Genomic DNA, 18,263 nt, shown 5'->3' on the forward strand with positions numbered 1-18,263 from the left:
GTGTTGGCCCATCGCGTTCTGGCTGCGCCGTCGGGGTCGTCGGCCGTAGTAGGGTATATTGACGGGGTCGAGGTGCGTATCCTTGTCGATACAGGAGCATCGGCGACCATCATTTCGGAACTAATATACAACATTCTCCCTGTCCAAAGTCGTCCCTTGCTACCGGTTCATGTCCCATTCTACGCTGCTAACGGGGGCTCATTGGGTATCATGGGTCAGATTCGCGCGCAAATTTCCATCGGTGATATTAAATTGTCCGGCCCTATTTTCGTTTCCTCCTCGCTGGCGGTTCCGTGCCTGCTGGGGACGGATTTCTTGGGCAAAATGCCGATTCGGATTATGATTGATCAGGGTTGCATTGAGCTCCCGTCGGGACGACGGATGGCGTTTTTGCCCTCCCCTACTACGGATCGGTCGGCGTTCGCGACGGTACCCGCGTTTGTAGTTCAAACGGTTCGCGTGCCGTCGGGGGCACAAATGTTGGTGCCCCTAAAGCTTCGTAGACCATTCCCTAAGGGTGTTGGGGACCAGGGTATCCTGCTGGGGCCGTCTAGGGCTGGGGTTAGCGGGCCGCATTTGATTCCCGCTCAGACCATCGTAAGGGGGGACGGGGACCCCTTCATCGCGGTCCTCAATGTGGGGTCGCAGGCCGTGGTAATTCCCCAAGGGACCGTGCTTGCTCACGCAACGCCGGTGCCCTGTGAGGAGTCTGTCGCAAATCACGTGCGCGCTGCCACTCTGCCGACTCCACATTCGGACACCGATGAAGGCTGGCTTGAGGCGCTTTGTGCGGGTTCGACGGACCTGTCGGATGCAGAGCGTCAAAAACTTCGGACACTATTGCGCGAATTTGCCGATGTGTTTAGTCAAAACAAATTCGATCTGGGCTGCACCCATTTGCTGCGTCACCATATTGACACTGGTGACAGCGCGCCCATACGCCAAAATCCCTTCCGGCTGAGTCCCGCCGAGAAGGATCATGTCAAATCGGCTGTTGATGACATGTTAGCCGCCGATATCATTTCCCCCTCTACCAGCCCGTGGGGAGCACCGATCGTTCTGGTAAAGAAACAGGATGGATCGTTGCGGTTTTGCGTCGATTTTCGCCGCCTCAACAAAATTTCCGTTGCTGACGCATACCCGCTTCCCCGTATTGATGAATCGCTCGACGCCTTGGCGGGGGCGCGATTCTTCTCCACATTGGATTTGCTTTCGGGATTCTGGCAGCTTCCTCTGGACGATGAATCTAAGCCAAAAACTGCATTCCGTACACCACATGGTCTCTTCCAATTTAACCGGTTGCCGATGGGATTACACTCGGCGCCGGCGACTTTCCAGCGATTGATGGAATTGGTTTTGGCTGGATTGCAGTGGGATTCGTGTTTAATCTATTTGGACGACGTTATCGTCTTTAGCAGAACATTTGACGAGCATCTCCAGAGGTTGCGGGCCGTTTTCCTCAAAATGCGGGCTGCTAATTTGAAATTTAAACCTCAAAAGTGTCATTTGTTGCGCGAATCGGTACGTTATTTGGGGCACATCGTAGGACGCTCGGGTATTGCTACCGATCCCGCCAAAACGCAGTGCGTCAGCTCCTGGCCGACTCCCACCTCGGTGGGAGAGGTCAGGAGCTTTGTTGGTTTCGCGTCATACTACCGACGCTTTGTCGCGGACTTTGCCACCATTGCTAAGCCCTTGCACGCTTTGACGTCAAAGGGGGTCCGCTTCCATTGGGGACAGGAGGAGGAGGCTGCGTTCCGCTCACTTCGGGACGCTCTGGTTAATGCCCCTCCCCTGGTTTATCCCGATTTTTCGAAACCCTTTGTGCTCGATACCGACGCGAGCAACACAGGTATTGGGGGCGTGCTGTCCCAGGTGGTCGAGGGCGTGGAACGGGTGGTCGCGTACGGTAGCCGAGTGTTGTCTCCAGCGGAGCAACGATATTGTGTCACGCGTTGGGAACTGCTGGCAATTGTCCACTTCATCCAGCAGTACCGGCCATATCTGTACGGACAGTGTTTCACCGTCCGTACAGACCATGCGGCGCTACAGTACGCCCTGCGAGTCCAACAACCATCGGGACAATTGTCTCGATGGCTGGAGGGTCTCCAGGATTTTGATTTTGAGACCACGTACCGTAAGGGCGTTCGCCACACCAACGCGGACGCCCTGTCACCTTTGCCGACCACCCCCGAATGCGCATGCCTCCTGGGGTCTGGTCGGTGCAGGCATCCTGCTGAATTGCCTGTTCCGGTCTTGGCGACTGCTGACGATGCAGCACCAGTGACAAATTCCATCGCACACCAGGGTTCTGATTCCCTGTTGGGGTTGCCTGCTACGGAATGGGGTCGGTTGCAAATGGAAGATACTTCCCTCCTTGCATTGCGCCGCCGTGTCAGGGACCGGGGGCGGGGGAGGGGTGATGCCGACGCATGGGAAATGCTCGGTGGCTTGTTGATGCATTGGGACGGCAAATCCCGTCGACACCGGCTGGTGGTCCCTTCGGGGTTACGGGGTAGGGTGGTGTGGGCCGCTCACGAGCGCCTCCTCCACCTGGGCACCTCTCGGCGCCTCAGGCGAAGTCTACATTGTCCGAACACGTTAAATTTAACATCGGCAAATTATCTGAGGCGCGGGAAGCGGCCGTGCATAATTCTGAATTCCGCCAGAAGGCGAACGAGAGGCTTCGGCTGGGGCGGGTACATGTGTTCAAATGTAAACCAGGGGACAGGGCATGGTTGCACTGTCCCCAGGTGCCGCTGGCGACCTCGTCAAAGTTGGTACGGCCGTGGCGGGGGCCCGTGGAGGTCGTACAGGTCTTGCGGCCGCAATGTGTACGCGTCAAATGGGGGAGGCGTCGGTGGTACGTGTACCCCTCAAGGTTGAAACCGTTCATTGCGCCGCCCCGTGGTTCGCACACACACACGCATGGCCAAACGTGTGAGGGGTCCGCCAACTCCCCGACGTCGCTGCTCTCGCCTAACCTGACATCAACTGTTCCATCTCCAGGTGCAACTGGAGTAACGGGTCCACGACCACCAACCCCCCCCCGGGGGGGTCGGGGGTCACTCGGCAGCGAAACCAGACTCTCTTGAACCCGGACCGTCAACAACCGCCACTGAGCATGCCAGGACGGGCCCTTGTGATGGGCCCGCCGCGAGAACGCGCGCCAAAACGCGCAGACTATTGTGAGGTCGGCCGTTGGGGGGCCTTTGTGGACGAGGGGGGGAGGCGTCCGGAGAGCGTGTATATATGTTGGTTTTGCGGAATGGGGTATTTATTCGGGGGGGTGCGCCGGATTATTTTTTTTCTTTCTCTTTCTTCTTCTACCTGTTTCCTGTTGTTGTTGTTATGGTTGTCATTGTTCTTGTTAAAATTACGCGAGGCACACACGGTTTTGGAGAGGGATGCACCTTTATTCTGATTTTGTTGCAGCCGGGGACGGCTGCGAGCTGTACAGGGGGGGGTGATGTAGAGGTGTAATTGTGTATGGGCGCGGATGGCTAACAAACACAAGGGGCGTGGTTAGGGCCGTACACAGAGGAGGTGCTCACACCGACGTCCGCACCTGCATCCCCCACGGGCCCCTCCCGGGGGCCGAGTACTATAAAAGGTGGTGAGCCGGAGTGCTCGAGGTCGGAGTATCAGCTTTAACCAGCGAAGACCGAAGACCAGCTAGCATAGGCCCCGGAGCTCCCCTGGCTCGCTGTCCTTGTCAGGGCCGACCAGGGCAAGCCGGTGGCGTGGCCCCGAGAGCCCAGACTCAGGGTGCCGGGATCCCAGCTTGACCAGGGCTGGGATAGGTAGCCTCCCTTAGCTCCGTAGTGGAGGACTTGTGCTTAGGTTAGCGGGGTTAGATGTTGTGTCTCCCTGTTAGTTGAGTAAAGGGGACGTTAACCCCTTAGGTACTGTGTGTACCCGCTACTGTACACAAGTTGGTGTTAATAAATAAGTGTGCCTCCGATCCCGTCGTCAAGCCTCCTGAATACTTACTACATATACATGGATGGCTTCATGAACAAATCTTTGTTGATAGCCAGTGGGTTTGCAAAGTACCTTCGTCTTTTAGAAATCAATTTCGTGAGCCCACCGCATTAAAACAACAATCAGCCACAGCCGAGGTATTGGTCCTACCGTGTTTCAGATCTGCTTTATGTTCACGAACACGGTCCGAGACATGTCGCTTAGTTTCCCCAATGTAACTACTGTCGCAGACACAGATTAGTTTGTAGATGCCGGGGTATTGCATGTCAGGGATCACATCCTTCACAGATGGGATCAGATCACGAATTTTACGTACTGTGTTAAATCGAACCTGGATCTTGTTTGCTCATGATTTAGGAAATCTTTTTGGTGGCCCCTGCTATGTATGGCAAAGTGATGGTTTTGATTGGGTCCTCAGATCGTTCCTTCCCAACGGTTGCGGTGATAGCTTTACGAATTGCGTCGTCTGAATATCTATTCATCTTGAGAGCTTTATGTACGTGTTCCAGTTCACTGGCTAGGTGGTCAGAAATACATTAAGCTCTATGGTGTAGAGTTTTGGTGATGGAATTCTTCTCGGATGGATGGTGGTGGGAGTCAGGTTTTAGGGAGGCATCTGTATGGGTGGCTTTCCTGTACAGTGTCCCATTGAGCCATCTGGTCTCTTTTCGATTAAAACATCCAAGAATGGTAACTTGTCATCCTTTTCCACCTACATGGTGAATTTGATGGTTGGGTGCATGAAATTTATGTGGTTGAATAATTCGTTCAGAGCTTGTCGGCCATGTGGCCAGATGACGGACGTGTCATCTATGTACCTCTTCCACAAGGATGGACGTAGAGTGGATGCCTGGATGGCATCAGTCTCAAATTTTTCCATGAAAACATTGGCTACAACTGGAGATATGGGTGAACTCATTGGGGTACATTCAACTTGTTTGTAGAATGTTCCATTCCAGGTGAAGTGTTTTTGGTGAGGCAGTGTCTCACCAGGGCCGGTACATCAGCATTCAGTCCTTGTTAGACTAAATCTTCAATGATTGCAATGGTGTCAGGCACATGAACTTTGGTAAACAAAGAGACCACATCGAAAGTTGTTGGTGAGGCAGTGTCTCACCAGGGCCGGTACATCAGCATTCAGTCCTTGTTAGACCAAATCTTCAATGATTGCAATGGTGTCAGGCACATGAACTTTGGTAAACAAAGAGACCACATCGAAAGTAACGAGTAAATCACCTGGAGATAGTGAGATGCCCTTAATTAACGATACCAAGTGAGCTGAGTTAAGTACAGCTGAGGTGGTCTTACCAGTGAATGGTTGTAAGGTCTCAAACAGAAATTGGGCTAGTTTTTAGGTGGGTGAGTCAAATCCATAAAGAAGGGGTGTACCTTCTTTATGAATTTTTGGTAAGCCATACAATCTGGGTGGTCGAGAAACAGAGGGTTTAAGGAAAACCGCTTGGTTGGTTCGATTAAAGATGTCGAATCAGTGATATTGTTGGTTTTCGTAAGGAGGCGGTTGGTTGGATCTCTTTTAATGTTGGTATAGCTATCATTAAGTAGGTCTTGAATTTTGTTATTGTATGTGGTTTTGTCCATGACTGTAGCATTGCCCTTGTTGGCTGAGAGGATGGCGATGTCATCTCTCTTTTTTAATTGAGAAAGCTCAAAGCGCTCATCCTTACTGTTGCTAATAGGTGTCTTAGAGTTTTTGAGGATTGCAGCGATTTCAGATATTGCCATGTCTGCAGTAATGTGTCCCAAACCCTTAAGGGCTACGTCGACCTGGGCAATGATATAATCAACTGGGATATGTTTAGGGGTGACTGCGAAAAACAACCCTTTGGTTAGAGCAGATTTTAGGCTGTCGGAAATTGGAATGTTGCTCCGATTAATAGCAATCTTTTCAATATTCAACTTTTTGATGTGTGGATCTGGCTTCTTCTTGGCAAGGAGGTTGAACTTGGAAATCAAGTTATCTTTGCATTTAGCTGACATTGAGGCGGCTGAAGAGGCTGTCATGTTATCGACATGTTCCCAATCAGATGTAGACATTTTTTCCGTCAATATTAAGTGTGACGCTGAAAAAATACCAGAAAATTACTCCAATGTGATCACACACAGCAGCAACTTCGCCCTCTATCGCGAAAATGTATGGAACTCTCCCGGGTGATGAGACTTCGCGAAGCTTTTCTTAGTAAATAAGCGAAATAACAATAAATATTGCGATCAGATCCAACACGCGTGAAGTAGCAAGAGGTTACGATGTAATCCCTCCATCGTAACTGATGGCAACATCTTTGGCGAGGCCTTCATCCGGCAGTGGATTGTCCGCGGCTGATGATGACTGCACTGCTCTGTGCACTGTGCTCCCAGGGCGGCTCCCGTTCAAACGCAGGCAACGCCACGCGCTCGCGCTGTGGTCCCGAGTTCGGTTCCCGTTCACGGCCAACATCAGTGGCTAAAAGAGATGTCCGAACCGTTTCCTGGCCTCCCCCCTTCATCATCAACCAGCGCTCAAACTAAACTATATTTTTATTTTACCAGGTATGGCCCGCTGAGCTATTTAGCTCAGAAGCGACCTGGCCACAAATAAGTTCAACGAAGCGGCGTATCGTGTGGAAATGCATAGCAGCCACCTACTCTAAACGCGTGATGTTGATTCTAAATGTGGAGGGGGAAATCAGAGGACCCGGAGAAAAATTCACGCGACCACGGGAAGAAACACGCAAACTCCAAATACATGGCAGACATCGTCAGGGTCGGGATCGAACCCACGACCTCCTGCACACCAGGCGAGAGAGTTAACATCTCATAGCCACCGTGGCACCACGATGACCAGCGTGAAGCATGGTCTCAAACGACGTCCGTGAGGCCCTCGTCCAGCAGCGGAATGGCTCAGGGCTGTAACGAGGTGACCGAATGTTTAGCGTTTTGTTCCGGAATTGTTTGTAAATCACTATTTTAAAACTTTATTTGTTTGGAGCCTGGGCCTCAACACGGGTGACCCGAGCAAGATGGCGGCTTGAGCTCATGGTAACAAATCGCCTCCCGCCGATTCAACTTCGCAATTAGGAATCGATACTTTTCACGTCTTACTTTTCCGCAGTTTTATACTTCATCAGCTTTCTATGGCTTTGTTCACTCCGTTAGCCGAAATATGACGGACTAGTCACAGTTGAAAAATTATTGATCGGTACGCAAACGACGTGAATAGCGAATCGTAGCCTTTCTTGAATCGCCTTGCGACAAATCTGAGACTCGGAATCGCCCTGGTCAGGAGGTCACGCGCGACGAGGAACGACGTCACGTGACCCCGGAAGCGCTTCCTGCCCGCGAGACTTCCGAGGTCACAGCGCATGCGCCTTGAGCGAGGAGACGCACACGTGGCTCGCGCGCTCCCACACTGCTGCAGCATGAGGCCAGGTACCGCCATCCCCATCTCTCTCTCGCGATCTCTCTCCTCTTCCGTCTCTTATCTCTTCTCGGTCTTTACCTCCACTATGTTCGTCTTTCTACCCAGAAGAGAAATCAATGTTGTAGAAGAGGAATCCAAATGTCTCTTCTTGTCTTGCCCTCACACCTCGTTCAGCCCCTACATTCTCTCATCTCTCCGCAAAGTCGCGTCTCTTCTCTCCGTCGCTTCCCCGTGTTCCCTTTCCGTCCCTTCTCTCCCCAGTTTGATCCTCTCCCCTCCTCGGGAGTCATTTTCCAGCCCCTTTTCTCGAGTCGCCTTTTCAACCCGACACGCGGGATTCCGAATCTCTTTTCGTGTGGTCGCGTCTCGTGGTCTTCCCGAGTTGCGACTGAGATGAATTCTGTTCGTGGCTCTGGCTGTTTCTCTGTGTGAATATCGCTCTGTGTATCTCTATCTGTGTGTCTTTGTCTCCGCCGGCGCCGAGCGAAGTTAAAATGCGAAACTGCGTCCAGGGCGCATGACCGCGTGGGAGGCCCAAAGCCTCATCGCTCACCCCGTTACCACGCGCGCACCGCGTGTTGATCAATTTTGCGCGCAACTCTGGAAGAGAATATAAAATATAAAAATTAGTCTTTGCACGTTGTAGAAATTCAACATACCATTGTGGGACAGACTTGTGTGTAGGACTACAACTATTGGGAGTTGGAAGGTAAAATCCTCGCGCAATAATGTTGTTCCATAATATAAGTATTTTTGGGTTAGATCGCGTAAATATGAATGTGCCGTTAAGGTTTGTCACATAAACAGAACATGCCAATTCGTTACTAGCACAGCACACCGGTGTATTGGAGAGCAAATCCACAACATTTACAATCTTGAGTACGACGTTTCGCCAGTAATTACAACCGGCATCATCAGGCGGCAGCCAGATTTGTGGAGAAATCCTGTTTTGTGGATAGTCGCGAAAGCCCACGTGTTAATACTGTTGTTGACTTATCTCCATTGCGCCTCTGAGAGGCTGCCTCCACGTGGCTCTGACTGAGCAGCTGATATAAAATATGATGCAGCGGTGCAGACGTGAAAATTAAAATAACTTGATATAATACTACTACTGAACTTGATATAGTTCTCGACAAAGTTGCCCCGAAAGTAACATAAGATTCGACTTTTGGGCCTCCCTAATTTTAAGCAGAGAGTAAAACTAACTTATTGGTTCATTCCGCCTGGGGTTCTTGTGTAGCACACGCAGCGCACGATCTGATTAGATGATGAGCTTTAGCACCAGTGGATTTTTTTGTTTCTCATTTTTGTCTTGAGTGGATGGTAAGAGACCGCACTGCAACACGACGACCTCTTGTGCAGTGTGCTAGCAACATTTTATAATTTCACGTAAAATGAGGAGTCAGGACATGTTTGATTATTAAACGGATTGTTACTCTATCAACTTATCAAGAGAGGCCATTGTCCGAAATTTCACGAAATATGTTGCCGTTTAAGGCCACACAATGTTACTGTCGAACTTGTTGAGTTTTATTTATTCCTCTGCGCCACTGCCAAAGCAGTATCGCCAAATGCTTCGTGAAAACACGAATAATGCTTGTGCAAAAACAAAGTCTTCCATCACAAAGTCTTCACTGCAGTGTTTTAGTCTGTTCAGCGCAGCAGCTTGCACGATCTAAACTAAACTTGAATTTTACCAGGTAAGGTCCATATAGATATATGGCTCTCTTCAAAAAAGCAACCTGGCCACAAATGATAGCTCAACAAAGTGGTTTATGTGGACATTTATAGTAGCCGAATAATCTAAATAACATAGATTAATGCCCCATCCATTTAAACATGTAAAAAGAGTGCAAGATATGCCAATAGATTCTTCCTTTCATGGGGGTACAGTTGGGGGAAAATCTCCAAAAAATATTAATTTTGTGATTAATTGGAGCTTGCACTGTGTACAATTTCATCATCACCTGGAGCACAACATCGACTCCCGGTGTAGCCCTTGGCCCCCAACGTCACAGTCCCCACTCCAAGCGCGGCCTACGGACACGTCCGGTCGGGGGGACACGCGCTTGGCCAACAACCCCGAGGGCTGCGCTATAGCTGTATGCAACCCACAAATTATAGCCCAATGATGTGGACATATATAGCAGCGAAATACTCTAAACGCGTGATGTTGATTCTGAACGTGGAGGGCAACATTGGAAGACCCGGAGAAAAATCTACGCAACCACGGGGAGAGACATGCAAACTCGAAATATACAGGTGTCAGGGTCTGGATCGAACCCACGACCTCCTGCATACCAGGCGAGGTAGTTAACGTCTCACCACCGTGACGCCCCAACGAATGTGTTGCAGGAGACGGTGCAGCGTCATCTGAATCGTGTTCTTTTTGTTCCACAGGATTTTCACCACGTGGGGGGGGTGGCCGAGGCGTTAGCCGAGGCGGTAGCTTCGGGGGCCGAGGAGGATTCGGAGGGGGGGGGAGGGGGGTTCCGGGGCCGCGGAGGTGGTAGTGGTGGATTTCGCGGTGGCAGCGGTGGGTTCAGAGGTGAGAACTCGGTTCACATCCTTCACTGTTTCCACACACATCCACTCTCTAGGTCAGCAGCTCTCCAACCTGCGGTCTGCGGACCCACCGGTCAGCCAAGGGCGTGGGGAAGTGGTCCACTCAAACCTGTGTAGATGCTGATTTTTATCCAAAACACCACGACTGTGCATTGCGGTCCGTGAAAGCGCTGAGAGGTTTGACAGTAACCCCTTGGGTACAGCACAGTTGGGAAGCACCAATCTGCGCAGACATTCCTTTTGGGCTGTGACACCAGGAGGATAGGACTCTCCATCCTCAACGCCTCGCGTTTGCACGAACGGCGTTGTTGTTAACCCCCAACCCCGTTGAGAGCTGGTGTCTGCTGGTTGTGCGCGTGTGCCGGGACACAAGTGCTGCGTTGTGAATGCGGAGTTGTGGATATTTCCAGGTGGCAGCCGCGGAGGAGGGAGGGGAACTCCACGGGGGCGAGGTGGCCGAGGCGGAGGCCGCGGGGGCTTTGGTGGAGGCAAGAACGTGACGATTGAGCCGCACAGACACGAAGGCAAGTGTTGTCGCATGGCAGCTGCCCCCCCCCCCACATGTGAATCGGTGGGATTTGTGAGACGAATGCCTCAAATATGACAGTGCAGTGAGGCTGGTGGATGGTGCCAAGATCATGCACAGTCCCTGTAATGAGACAGTGCTGAAGTTAGGTTGCTGAGATCCCTGTGTAGCATCAGTCATACATCATGGGACCTCCTTTTGCCAGTATAAAAATATGAGAATATTTTTTCCCCTTTTTTCTGGCAACGAAACAGGTGTTAAGATCTTCTTGGTTCTTTCGGTAAAGTCACGTAGAATGGAAATAAAATAATAAAAATAAAACATAATAAAATAATTCTCACGACGTTTCGGCCACAACGCAAGCAGCCGTCCTCAGGTGAAGACCAGGTCTGTTGGGGAGACAGCGTCTGAATGAAACACCACCACGCTTGGAGCGTCTATTTAAGCTGGGTTGGAAGGGGGGAAGTGCGCCTTGACAAAATAATTTTCATATCAAGAGGAATTTAGCATATTTATGGGAAATGCAGGTATGTGATTAGTACTACTTTTGAAATGCATTGGAGATGGGCGGGAGATTTAAAAGTCATATTATGCCCGTGCATTATGCAGGAATAGCAGCATCAAAGGGAGGGGATAGGGGTAGTATTAATAAAGGGAAGGAATGTTAATAGTTTATTATTATACAATCTGCTATACACTATACTATTGACCGTCGAGTCAGCTTTCTTTTGAGCCTTGTCTCAAAACCGTGTTAGACCAGAGGACGCCAATAGGCGTCAATAGGCGTCCTCTGGTCTAACACGCCGTTCGTGCAAACGTTCTCTGGTCGTTAACAATATTATACATTTTTTGTGCCCTTTCTTCCCAAAACCCTTCAGTATAATTTGCTAAACATTCTACGCAGGATGCTCTGTAAAGAAACTCATTTTAGAATATTTCCTCACGAAGCAAATCGTGTCAGTATTATGATTTGAGGGTGCAGTGATCTTTATACGATTGTGCGCTAACGCAGCCGTAGGAGATTACACACGATTGTGCGCTGTGGGGTGATTAGTAATGCTGGCATGTTTTTGTGTTTAACTCGGGAATGCTGAGCATAGACTCAAAATGCCAGGCGGCCAGCAATAATTTGCAAAGTTTTGTCACAAAAGAGCGAGCTCTGTGAGGTGTGCGATGGCCGTGTCTCAACAATGTGTGCGCCACGTGTGTCCGCAGGTGTGTTCATCGCCAGAGGGAAGGAGGATGCGCTGGTCACGCGGAACATGGTACCCGGGGAGTCTGTATACGGGGAGAAGAGGATGGCGGTGGAGGTGCGTGGTTGCTGATCATACGGAGCACAGGCCCAATGGCCCCAACATGCCAAGCAGCCGGCAACAACGCATTTCTAAATTGAGCAACATCATAAGAGCTTAGGGAAATGAGACGATGCAAGGGATTTCCTAAGTGGATCCGTGTGTGCGGGAAGACGCAGAAAGAGAAGCGTTGTTGCTAGGGTTAGAGAGAGTCGTTACCTTTAGTGTGGTGGTTGAGTGCGGTGTTGGCCGAGATGACAGGCTGGTAGGAGTCCTCCGCATGGCTGAAGAAATTAATGTGACAAGTGTCCAGGGAAGGGGTTCACACAGCAAATCTGTACCCTTGCGCCCACTCGCGTACATACATTAGATACCAAGTGGCACTTTGGGCGGGATTAACAATTTAATTGTAACTAATAGCAATTATAGTTGCACGAGTAGCTCAGAAGTTGGCGCGAGTCAGTTTTGCAAGTGCGACACGTGGCACATTCGCCATCTGACCACTAGAGCGTCCGCACCTCGTGCGAGCCAGAGGTGTGGGTGTTCAATACCCGGCCACTAGAGGTCAGGGCGCTGCTTGCTTTGCCGAGCAAAGACGAGAGAGGAAGGCGGCTGTGGCTGAGTGTTCGCTACCTGCCCCGGGTTCGTAGGCGTTTAGAACCGAAACACACCCAAGTCTGCCCTGCTAATGGTCACCAAGACAATGCCAATTAAAAGGAGTTTCACGGGGTATGAGGTAACTAAAGTAATTCAGATCATTACCCCACGATGTAAGCACCGTACGTAGCCAACTGCTAATTGGAGGTGAGGACAAGGACAACAAACAATTCAAAAGCAGTGCTGAAGAAATTAGTTTTAAATCTAGATTTTAAAAAAATACACAGTTTGTCAGTGCAAGATTGGAGCCATGTCCCCAGTGAGATCTGGTTCACAGCTCTTAAAGATCCGGTAGAAGCTGGCTTTCGGCACACCACTTGAAAACCAGTCCAGGTGAATGTATATACCAAGTGTGCTTGGGTCACAAATAACCTCCTCCCCACCAGTGCGAGCACGTTTTGCAATGACAGAACTGTTTATGTACGTCGTACTTATGTCAAGCTTCGAATGTAAAAATATGACTGCCTATCACCGGCATTGGGAGTGGTCTCCACGGGTCCAAGTGACCAAGGTCAAGAGAAGACCTTTATCCAGATCGTCGGAGGCTTGTCGCGGCAGATCTTGGAGGTCGCTGCATATCGGCTGTGCGCTAGCCTCTGTTGCTGGTGTGGGATTTGGCGGAGGGTGGAGAAAGTGGTGGTGGTTGGTGGTGACGACTTCAATTGCTGTGGCCGCAATGACGTCGCCATCTCGCCCCCCCCCCGCCCAACTCCGCGATTCTGAGTGCAGGAGCAGGAGCAGAAGGTCGAGTACCGCGCCTGGAATCCGTTTCGCTCCAAGTTGGCAGCGGCCATCTTGGGCGGCGTTGACCAGATCCACATAAAGCCCGGGGTGAAGGTGTTGTACCTGGGCGCCGCCTCCGGCACCACTGTGTCCCACGTCTCCGACATCGTCGGGCCCGTAAGTGTTGCACTTGTGGGTTTGCGCACACACTCGCTTGCCCACGTGTCTATGCGCGCGTTAATACGTATGCGCGCACATACCGTCACATACGCGCGCGCTCACATACGTACGCTCACATGCCAACATGCTAATGGACACGCATTGCAAAAGCATGACAGACCCCACGCATGTCAATCTCCTTGTTTGAACTGCTGTGAGGCTGAGCGAGCGGTGGTGTTGTCGGTGTGGTGCCTGTAGGAAGGCTTGGTGTACGCCGTGGAGTTCTCGCACCGATCGGGCCGGGATCTCATGAACGTGGCCAAGAAGCGAACCAACATCATTCCCATCATTGAGGACGCACGCCACCCCCACAAGTACCGCATGCTAGTCGGTGAGTGACACGGTGCTGCTACTGCCACTGCACGCAGCCTCCTTGGCTCCGCTTGTAACCAAGCACTCCGGGTTGGTTTGATGGCGACAAGGTGGGTGGCAGGGTGGGGACGCTCGCGCCTCAGGAAAAGGGGACCTAAGTTCAATTCCTGGCTCTAATGCCTTTCTATGGGGCGTTTGTTTACCCCTGTTCTGCATGGGTTTCCTCCGGGTTCTCATAGCTAAAAGAGACACGGTGTCACTGTTATTGACCTAACATCCCAATGCTGAATAATTACCTGCAAATTGTTGCACTGGGATTCAACTTAGCAACATTGCCCCGAACTGTGAATTCTTAGCAGGACCCTCAAAAACAGTCGTGAGACTTGGATAAATACTCGTAATAATGAATAACAATAGAACGTTGCTTGTGTAATTTTCTTTCTGTACGCACAAGTGATTATGGAAGGTGGTATAGTGGGAAGCATAGGCAGTACATCTGCCAGTCATCCCACAGCACCCAGGTCTGTCCTGTGACCTCCCACCAGCAGAGAGCCTTCCACAATTCACATGGCCTTGAAGTGCACCGAGCTTGGCACAAGTGCTGTTGTTGTGCTTGTGTTGCGCCATGGTTACGCTGGCTCGCTGGGGTTTGTTGGACCTGTGTTGCACATTGTGTGTATGTATGTTGAACTTCTTTCACACCTTATGTAGCCAACCGTGCTAATCAGAGGTTTGTTACACCGAATCGATGTCTACTTCTGCAGTATGACTTTTTCAGGAGGGTCCTGCTAAGTTTTTTGAGTTGGGGGGGGCAACGATTGCAGCTGTGTTTTACATATTTTTTGCACCTTCCCGATTTAGCACGGTTTGCTACGTACGACATGAAAGAAGTTCAATAGGCAAACGTATTTAGTCGATGTGTTGTCATTTATTTAGTTTTGCAAATTTGGACCCTGAGGTCAGCACAGAAGGGCCCGGCTCGCCTACGAATGACGTTGGGGGATCTTTAACGTCCGCTGCGAATGAGACGGCGTGTAGTTAATACACACCCACAGCATTAACCAGGGCAGCTTGCTGTAGAACTGTGAACCTCTGCAACAAGCGACGGCGATAGCCCCTACCTACCGCTGCACCACTCGTGGATTTTATCTTCACGAAACTTGGGGGGGGGTTACTGATTGTTACTGTCCCCCTTGGGTCTGCGCTCTTCTGGATCACAAATCGGCACTCCGCTTAATGCCAACGTTCGGTGAGAGGAGGAATTCAACCCTTTTGAGAAATTACAGTGGCGAAAACCTCAGGACAGCCAGACGTGCTGCCTGGCCTCGCGCTGTTTACTAAACTCGAATGCTCTCCCTTTTCCCTGGCAGGAATGGTGGATGTCGTGTTTGCAGACGTCGCTCAGCCCGACCAGACCCGGATTGTCGCCATCAACGCCCATAACTTTTTAAAAAATGGAGGCCACTTTGTCATCTCTATCAAGGTAGGTGGCGGCTGTGTCTCGCACTCATATGTACCAAACTCTGCCCATGTCCCCATTGTAATGCAGCATAGTGAGCAAGTATACAGCAGCACACTAGAAATAAAAGGCAGTGTTAATTTTCGATTTGCTCAAACAATAATTTTGCTTGCTCTAGTAAAAGCATCATGAGGGTAATCATCCATGATCAGTCTGCTGGACGATGGTCTCCCCGAGCGATGCTGCCCTCATGGCAGTGCACGTGTTTAAAGCAGCCTCTATCTGTGCGCTAATGGAGGTTTTGGGTTTGTAACTGGGGAAAAGGAGCCTCTGAAATGTAGACTGACATGGAGCAGAGGGTGGAGTTAGTTGTGGTGCGTGTGCATCTGTGTGTGTGTCTGCATGCGTGTGTGCACGTGTGGGGAGCGGCAGTGTAGCGGTTAACACGCTGCTCGCCAAACCTAGAGATCCGAGTTCGATTTCCGCTCACGGCGAACACCAGTGACCATTAACTGAAGTGCTCCTCCCCTACACCGACTCAGCGTTAAATGAGTACCTAGTATGGTGTGTAAATATCAGTACTTGGTGAGACGAAAGCCAGGCATGGTGCTGGCCATCCAACTCCTCGTGTGGCCGTGCCAGCCTTCACATGTGCTCGCTGACGCTACTTTCCCGAAAAGTCGGTGTTAGGCTATAACTGCGGGATCTTTGTCTTTGCCCTCCATGCGCCAGGCAAACTGCATTGACTCGACGGCTCAGCCGGAGGCTGTGTTCGCCCAGGAGGTGAAGAAGATGGCGCAGGAGAACATGAAGCCCCAGGAGCAGCTGACGCTGGAGCCCTATGAGAGGGACCACGCTGTGGTGGTCGGCACCTACAGGTGAGGGGGTACGGGGGAGGGGGGCGGGGGGCAGGGGGTTCCAGGTGCATGGGCGGGTCATCAGGTGCTAACTCGTGAGAGCAGCAAGGGAAGAGTAATTTTCGAGTGCGGGTCACCACTCGAGTGGGGAGCCGGGTCACCAAAATGACAAAAGCAAAAGATGCTGTGTGGTGATGGTGTCATGACTGTTCATGTGCTCTGCCCCCCCTCCTTTCCCACAGGCCACCCCCCAAGCAGAAGTGAGGGACCTGGATGCCGTGATCATCTGATTGCCGAGCTCTCTCGGCCTCAGTTTCCTTCGGTTTCGAGACACGAGGCTCCTCGCACAACACGTGTCGTCTTCATCTGTGTGCTTTGAGAAAATAGAAACATGCCACCACGTTTGCATGACGTTGAGCTGCGTTGTATGTGGGTCTGTTCATAATTACGCGGCAAGCAAATATATCGGGAAATAAATATTTGCGGCTTGTTGTGCGACTTCCCAGTTATTGCTTCAGATGTTTGCCCACAGTGGAATATAACATCCCGACATTCACGCCAATGAACGCTGCTTTGAAACTTGTGATTGGAACCACTTTTTAAAAAATGAGTTTTGCGGTATTGTCTCCAATTTTTTTTTATTCGTGAACTTGTAATATTTTTGTGTGCGATTATCGTTTCGTCCTTGCTAAATTCAGACATTTCGTAGTTAAGACAACCATAAAACTCTGACCTGTACAGCCCTGAGTAATAAACAATTTATAATGAATTGCACGATGTGTTCATTATTACAGACTTAAAATAAGGAATAGAAATAACGCAAGTCCTTTTACCCATCCTATTGATTTTACAAATGCTTTTTCCTCACATTTGAGGAACAATACTCGACGTCCTGGTGTGATACAAGTCCGTTATGGCGAGGTTACCACAGTAAAAAACGCGATTGGGTTTCAATCTTGAGTATTACAGCAAAAGTATGTAATACCATAATATTTACTTTTGCATTAACGTACTCAACTTGAGACCCACTCGCGTTTTTTATACCGTGTTACCGCACTATAATGTGTAATCCAGATTTTTTAACATTAAGACCCACGTTTACGTTGCACAGCAACATGTGCCAGATAGCGCCCAAGCATTAGTGTCCCTGACTACAGTCGCCACTTTCTTGTGTATACCTCGATTCGTATTTTTTCCCACATACCATATTTATGGTGACTGTACAAGCATGCACTATCTTTTTACATAAAAGTGTTACTGACGAAATATATCAATATACGTTTTTCACACCAATGGTTGTCTAGTATATATGCGCAATGGTTTACTGAACATCTATTTGATTCCACCATCCCATTTCTTTGCTTTGATTGAAGTACTTTTGATTTGCGTTCTGGTGATTTGTACACAAACCCATTGGTCCCCCGAGGCCTAGGTGTGCATCAAATCAGCAGCATCGGTTCAACCCAAGCAAATCGGGCTGGCTTTGACATTCGGTGTCTGGGCAGAGTGGGGCTGGCTTGAACCAATGCTGGAGAGCTGCCAGACGTTCTCGGCAAGGACCCACCCTTTAGGATATGGGTCCACGTTTGACGCAAAATTATACGGCACAATCGGCGTTGTGGAGAACGTTAATAATATGAAGATATATGGCGTGCTTATTTCGTTAATCGAATAGGAGGAATTGGAAACTGAACCCAATACATTGCACGATTTGATTCGTAAACAGTCAAATATCCCAACAGCGGGGGGAGGGCAGTGGAACGCCGATGGAGGCCAGCGTGGGGCTGCTGAGATGCCTACGTGCCGGTGTCCAAGCGTGGCCACGTACGCCGTTTGTCTGAGACTTTTTGACCTCGGAGGTCTGATATGCGTTTGGACACCACTGATGTTTTCCGTGACGAGGGACTGCTTGTGGCCTCATGCTAGGAATTGCCTCGCCATTGTTCACTGGACTATTGTGAAAGTGGGATAAATTAGTCCATTGGGATTTCTCGATCTTTGAGATGCAAGACAAGTTTATTCTCACGATAATCTGTATTTATTAACTTGTATGGTCCCCCACTGGCTTAACCGTGACGTCTGCGAGCATAGCCATCACAATGTTATATTTAATTACTTGCTTGGGTTATTTGATAAACAATGAATATTTGTTCAAAGCAGGTTAATTCTGCTTGAAGACAATTTTACTCTCGATAATCAAAAAAGGTAGAGTACCGCTTTATCTGCTAATCCAGTTTATAGATACTGGGAG

The 18,263-nt window shown here is 50.1% G+C and overlaps 1 protein-coding gene across 1 annotated transcript; it reads left to right on the forward strand.

The window, feature by feature from the left end:
- Positions 1–7,385: 7,385 nt before the first annotated feature.
- LOC144943076 (rRNA 2'-O-methyltransferase fibrillarin-like) lies at positions 7,386–16,781 on the forward strand. Its single transcript, XM_078870240.1, is given in 10 exon segments — positions 7,386–7,410; positions 9,803–9,881; positions 9,883–9,950; positions 10,378–10,491; positions 11,709–11,803; positions 13,172–13,342; positions 13,583–13,715; positions 15,067–15,179; positions 15,888–16,033; positions 16,255–16,781. Coding segments are annotated over 10 exon segments (951 nt in total). The 5' UTR covers positions 7,386–7,400; the 3' UTR covers positions 16,277–16,781.
- The last annotated feature ends 1,482 nt before the right edge of the window (positions 16,782–18,263 follow it).

The sequence above is a fragment of the Lampetra fluviatilis genome, chromosome 29, assembly GCF_964198595.1.
Source record: "Lampetra fluviatilis chromosome 29, kcLamFluv1.1, whole genome shotgun sequence".
Classification (NCBI taxonomy): Eukaryota; Metazoa; Chordata; class Hyperoartia; order Petromyzontiformes; family Petromyzontidae; genus Lampetra; species Lampetra fluviatilis.